The following is a 6113-nucleotide window of genomic DNA, read 5'->3' as shown; positions in this document are numbered from 1 at the left end:
GAAAGATACCTGAAGAAGGAGACCGGTTATGTGATATAATTGAGGATAGATATGGAAGTAGTGCAGCAAAGAACCTGGAAAAAGTATTAATCAAATCCAAAGTGCAAGATAGGCAGGCTGTGTGAATCCTTGTATATATGTCTATGAGAACCTCTGAATAAGATGAGAGATGAGTAATTGAGTATAAAAAAAAAAAAAAATCAGTGAATGAGCAGGTATGAATGAATCATCACACATCATTTTTGTGTCAAGAGATTTGTGACCTTTCTAGTTGTGGTGGAATCCCGGACAGATGCGTTATAGATATTTCAAATCTACATCTGAGACTGAATGAATTGAGTAATGATATAGTTCGTGTTATATGTGGCATTACATTGTAAAGTTTCCTGAATGCATTTGGCCAGAAAAAGGGCAAGGCATGGTTAATCTCATTATACAGTTGTCTGCTCTTACAGTGAAATCCCGTGATTTTGAGTTTCTTTGTAGAAATTGATTTTGATAAGTCTAAAGAACTACAGAATTCTGTGAAGGACGACGCTGCATTCTGATGGGAGGGGTGAAGGATGGAGCTGCGTAGTTTTTCTTCTCCCTTCGCTCTTATCTCTGCTGAGTGTGAGCTGTGCTCAAAATTCTCTGTAATTCTATCCGTAAGGTACAAGCTGAAAGATTTGTGCATTTTAAAGCAACAGTACTTAATTGAAGATTGGAAGTTAAAAGTAAGATATGGTGCCTAATTTAGAAGGGAATTGTAAGTGATTGCTTGGTCATTAATGTGTTTGAACCTGCTTCTAGTTGTGTGATTGATTTGTATAGCAAATTGTGTCAAATTACAAGAGACAGAGAAGGAAGTACAGCAGACATATAAGTGTACCTGGGCAGACTTAGAGAGGTTGGTGAGTTTAAAGGCAGGTGACGCACTAGATCATATAATTAAGACACACAGATGTGACAAAGAATCAGGCTTGGGGCATGGATGATAAATCTGCACGATCTGGGGAGACGTACTGTGAGTCACTAAGACAATGGGCTGCAGTGGAACAATCAGAGCAGTCTGTACTCCTGACTAATGTGACACAGCAAAGAGGAGAGAGAGTAGAGATATACCTTGGACGGTTACAGCTGAAATGGGCAGACATGGGGTACATTTGCATAAACCCACTTGATGTTAGAATACTGGTGAATGCATTCATTGACGGTATGAACAAAGACTTACGAGACGCAGTACAGACAGCCAGACCTGAATGGAGACATGTAGATCCGAAAGACCTCCTTAAGGTAGCTAAAGAAATTGAGCAAACAAGGACAATAAAACGACCTGTCATGTATGCTGGAGCACAAGGAAAAAAGTGGAGACGTAATAGGAAAGGCATGTGAGATGACACTGACGTTTCTTTTGACAATCTATTCCCCACATGACATCCATGCCATACTCCTACAAGTTCAACCAAAACATCTGTCTATGGCCAGACAGCTCCGACTTGAGTGTGCTCTACTAATTCCTGAGTATGTCACTCCTCAAAAGATGTAACGTTCTGAATCCAGCCACCCTCCTGCCTGTGGATTCAGAAAAGGGGGAATTGGTGACCGTATTAGCGAGTGAGGAAGGATACTTTGACATGACGCATGAACATGTCTGCATAGGACTGATGAGTCAAGAGACAGTTGGGTTTGCACACGTTCATGAAAAACCTGTTCCTAATGCAGACTTTGAGTTTCTTTTTTGTAGATGGCCCCAGATACCACCAGGATGGACGATTCTACACTGGATATGCAGTAGTATCCTCACATGAGGTAATCCGAGCGGAACCACTCTCTCCTCACATGTCGGCGCAGGAGGCAGAGTTGAAGGCACTCACTGAGGCGTGTAGAGCCGCTGCAGGTAAAGTCGCTAATATTTTCACAGATTCGAAGCCCATTAAAAATGCAGAGCTGGTGAAACAATTGATGGAGGCATTGATGTTACCAGTCCAGGTTGGCATTGTCAAGGTAAAAGCACACACAAAGGTGACTCCGTGGAGGTAGAGGGCAATAGAAGGGCGAACGAGGCTGCTAAAATAGCACAAGGCGGCCTAGAGAGAGCAGTGGACGGTGGCGGGGAGTCAGCGTATTCCAGCCACATTGGGTCTAGATGTCCTGAAATCCCTCCAGCAAAAGGCTGCCCAAACAGAGAAGGTACACCGGGGGAGACTGGGAGCTGAGCTGAACTCAAATGGAGTATGGGAGAATAAGGATAAAATGTGCCCACCAAAGTCCCTGTTCCCAATCATGGCGCAAGCAGCACATGGCCCCAATCACACCTCAAAAAGTCACATGTGTGCCATGGTAGATGCCTTCTGGATCGCTCCTGGCTTCAGTTGCGCAGCCGCGAAACTTGTACAATCATGCCTCATCTGTGCACAGCACAACCCAGGTAAAACAGTAAAAGTCCCTAAGAAAGCGACACCTAGGCCTCTCTACCCGTTTCAGAGACGGCAGATTGACGACATACAGCTACCAAGGTAGGAGTGTATGCAAATATCCTAGTATGTGTAGATCTCTTCTCTGCATGGCCAGAGGCCTACCCGGTGAAAACGGCTACAGCTCGAGCCACTGCAAAGAAACTGGTGATGGAACTAATACCACGATTCGGTGTCCCTGAAACAATTGAATCAGACAGAGGTACACACTTTACTGCTGAGGTAATGCAAAATGTAATGCAAATGATAGGTGTAGAACAAGCATTTCATACACCCTACCACCCACAGAGTTCAGGGAAGGTAGAGAGAATGAACGGGACACTAAAATTGAAAATACAGAAAACCATGGAGCAAACCCATAAACCATGGCCAGAGTGTCTCCCATTAGCATTATTCTCAGTAAGGTACACACCCACGGGGAAAACTAAACTGTCACCCTTCGAGATACTGTTTGGAAGATCACCGAACACAGGGTTGTACTACCCACAGGTCTTAACACTCAATGTGGATAATTTGACAAGTTATGTAATCCAGTTGCAAAAGCATTTAACTCAAATGCATTCTCTAGTTTTCTCTTCCATTCCAGATCCAGATAGTGTGGAAGGAACTCACTGTCTACAACCTGGTGATTACGTATATGTCAAGAAACACTCCAGAAAGACCCTTGAACCCCGATATCAAGGACCTTACCAAGTACTCCTGACAACGCCTACTTCTGTTAAGTTGGAAGGACGACCAACCTGGATCCACGCATCGCATTGCAAACTAGCCACAGGAATTAACAAAGCATAAGAGTGCATAATGTTTTGGTTTGGTTTTGTTGCATTATCTGTAATAATGGTAGCTGCGTGGGACAATCTAAATTCTCCAATGTCCTTGAATAATAAGTTTCTACAACATCATGAAAAAAATACTGAATGATAGGTCAAAAAGACACTCAATCTCCAGCAGATTGCTGGATCTGCACACATTCACCAATATCGGCCACTAGTATTCCGTTCCTTGTTATTCCTGTGCCACCCGAGGAATTATTTGCCTGGACCAGTTGTTCTGATACACTTGCTAATAATGCCACAAATAATGTGAAGTTATGGAACACAACTGTTGGAATACCTATTGTGGGATGGGTAGGATACCCTTGGTGGCAGGGTAATCTTTCAGGAAGTAACACATACCTTCAATATCTGGCATATAAAGGGGGGGCTTGGGTACCCAGGAATAGAACTCGGTTAACCTACCTGGGGCAAATTCCAATGTATGGCCTACAACTTAGTTTTAATGTAACTTCCCACTCTACTGATGCCTTCAAACCAATACTGCTAGAAAGAAGGTTGCATAATACGTCCTGGGAGTATTCCAATTTATTTCCCCAGGGCAATAATGAAACTTGTTTTAATATTTCAGGTAATATACCTTGCAACGAGTCATCTGGATATGAGAAAGGAACTCCCACCTGTAGAAATCCCGATGTAGGGTATTGTAGCCCTTTAGGACAACTTCCAAATTGGTGTATGCTTCAGAATGTATCTGCGTTCATAGATTTAGTTCATAGACTGGTATTACAACATTCAGCCCTATGGGACCTACCTGGTGACATGTTCTGGGTATGTGGAGACAATGCATATAAATGGTTGCCAGTAGGGGTAAAAGGTGCTTGTACTCTGGGTCGTTTGACTCCAGCTACCTTTGTTATTCCGAATGACCAGTTGAATACTCAGAGCATACCTAAACACCACTGCCTGTGTCATGAATTTGTTGAAAGGTTTGAAGCCCACTGATTGCCCAGATTATGTCCCACTAATTCATAAGGAACCCAAACTAAAGGTCCCAGGAGAAGTAACTGTATTAGCTGACAATTACACCTGCTATAATTCCCACGACACCACAGGTACACCAGTAGGGATCTTCGAGACAGGTTTCTGCAAAGAGAATAGTTCTCTAGATACTGACTTGTTAATCAAACATACACAATATATGTATGACATTTATTGGTTATGTGGAGATGGTAAGCTCCGTCCTAGGTTGCCAAATGCCTGGACAGGCCAATGCACCCTTGTTAAACTAGCTATGCAGTTCAAGATTCTACCCTGGGATCCAAAGATACCTGATGAACCTACCAGGAAAAGGAGAAGCCTCGATCAGCTCCATATGAGTTATGAAGAAGATCCACTAGTATATATTGATGCTATTGGAGTGCCAAGGGGGGTGCCTGACCAATTTAAAGCCCAGAACCAGATCTATGCTGGCTTTGCTTCTATAATCCCACAGGTGCAGATTAATAAAAATGTTGAATGGATCAATTACATATATTACAGTGAACAAAGGTTTGTCAATTTCAGCCAAGATGCCTTCCAAGGTATAGTTGAAGAATTGGGCCCTAACACTAGAATGACACTCCAAAATCGACTAGCCCTTGATATGATATTAGCTGAGAAAGGAGGAGTTTGTGGGATGGTGGGAGAGGAGTGTTGTACCTATATCCCTCAGAACTCTGGAGTGAATGGAAAAACCATGATAGCCCTTAAAAAGATAACTGGGTTAGCAGCAGAATTGAAAACTAATGCTGGAGTAGACACATCTTTCTTTTCCGGCTGGTTGGGTGGACTCAAGGGATTCCTTCAACAAGCTTGTATAGTACTGATTGCCCTCCTTGTAATTGGATCAATAACTCTTTGTTGTGTTATTCCCTTGTATAAAAAGGTTATTGCCAAAGCAACTCCGACTGGCACCTTCCTCAATCAAGAAGTAGACCCACCAGAGTACGATGGTACTGATCTAGGGAAGATCCCTAAGTATATTCCCCTCAAGAGAGTAGACAAAACCCCCCATTCTCAGATGATGTTAAGAGACTTAGTTTAGGGACAGCGGGAGAACTCCATGTGAGGTTAGTGAAGGGTTCAGCTGCCTGGAGGCCTCTCGCTAGGGGAGAGCTTCTGAGGTGTCTGGATGAAGAAATCCACCTCCCCTTTTCCCATCACATGGACAGTCTCGAAGGATCTTTCATTAAGGGAAAAACTTAGTGTTTAGGGGGGATTGTCAAGGTGAAAATATATTTTCTTATATAACTTTTAGATTTTTATACTGTGAAACAATAAGTTTTTCCTAATTGCTTGCTAATGCAAATGTAACTGTATTAAAGATGGCTGCCAGTGTTCACTTTCACTTAAATTCAGTGTCTAAAGAGTTAAGTTAAGTTTCATTTCTCCTAAGTTTCATTTCTCCTAAAAAAAGATAACTCAGGAATGTGAAGAAGGAGTAACCATCGGGAGACGTTTTGACGAATCAGAGAGAGACTGGACACTAGATGTATAATGCATAAACCCCGCCTAGTGCACGCCTTCCCCTAACACTCAATATAGTATTGTGTATTTTTAAATAAAAGCCAGTTGTTGTACTGCTCCTGACAGGTGTGGATGCAGGACATTAGCTAAGATTGAATCAGCTACGTGTCTGAGTCATTCTTAATCGGTACCAGATGTTTTGCGCTCGCACAATGATTTGGAATGACTGGTGAATGAGGATTCATTGTCGTTTACGACCCCGACAACCTCAGGGGGGCGTATAATCTTATCCGCATTAAGCAGGGGGATGAATGGAAGACGGCGTTTAATACTCCGGAGGGACATTTTGAGTACCTGGTGATGCCTTTTGGGCTCA

At 42.8% G+C, this 6113-nt stretch overlaps 1 protein-coding gene across 1 annotated transcript; it reads left to right on the top strand.

The window, feature by feature from the left end:
- The first annotated feature begins 472 nt into the window (after positions 1-472).
- Positions 473-5897, top strand: LOC141097371 (endogenous retrovirus group PABLB member 1 Env polyprotein-like). Its single transcript, XM_073584491.1, has 2 exons — positions 473-3250; positions 3861-5897. The coding sequence occupies exon 2, from the start codon at positions 4203-4205 to the stop codon at positions 5313-5315; it is 1113 nt and encodes a 370-aa protein (XP_073440592.1). The 5' UTR covers positions 473-3250; positions 3861-4202; the 3' UTR covers positions 5316-5897.
- The last annotated feature ends 216 nt before the right edge of the window (positions 5898-6113 follow it).

This window comes from Dendrobates tinctorius, unplaced genomic scaffold (genome assembly GCF_039654945.1).
Source record: "Dendrobates tinctorius isolate UK_male_01 unplaced genomic scaffold, ASM3965494v1 ptg000084l, whole genome shotgun sequence".
In the NCBI taxonomy this organism is placed as follows: Eukaryota; Metazoa; Chordata; class Amphibia; order Anura; family Dendrobatidae; genus Dendrobates; species Dendrobates tinctorius.
This window is presented reverse-complemented; position numbering and strand designations above follow the sequence as displayed.

What these genes read in the sequence shown, in the direction of transcription:
- LOC141097371 (XM_073584491.1), top strand. Translation starts at nt 4,203, where the DNA reads ATGAATTTGTTGAAAGGTTTGAAGCCCACTGATTGCCCAGATTATGTC.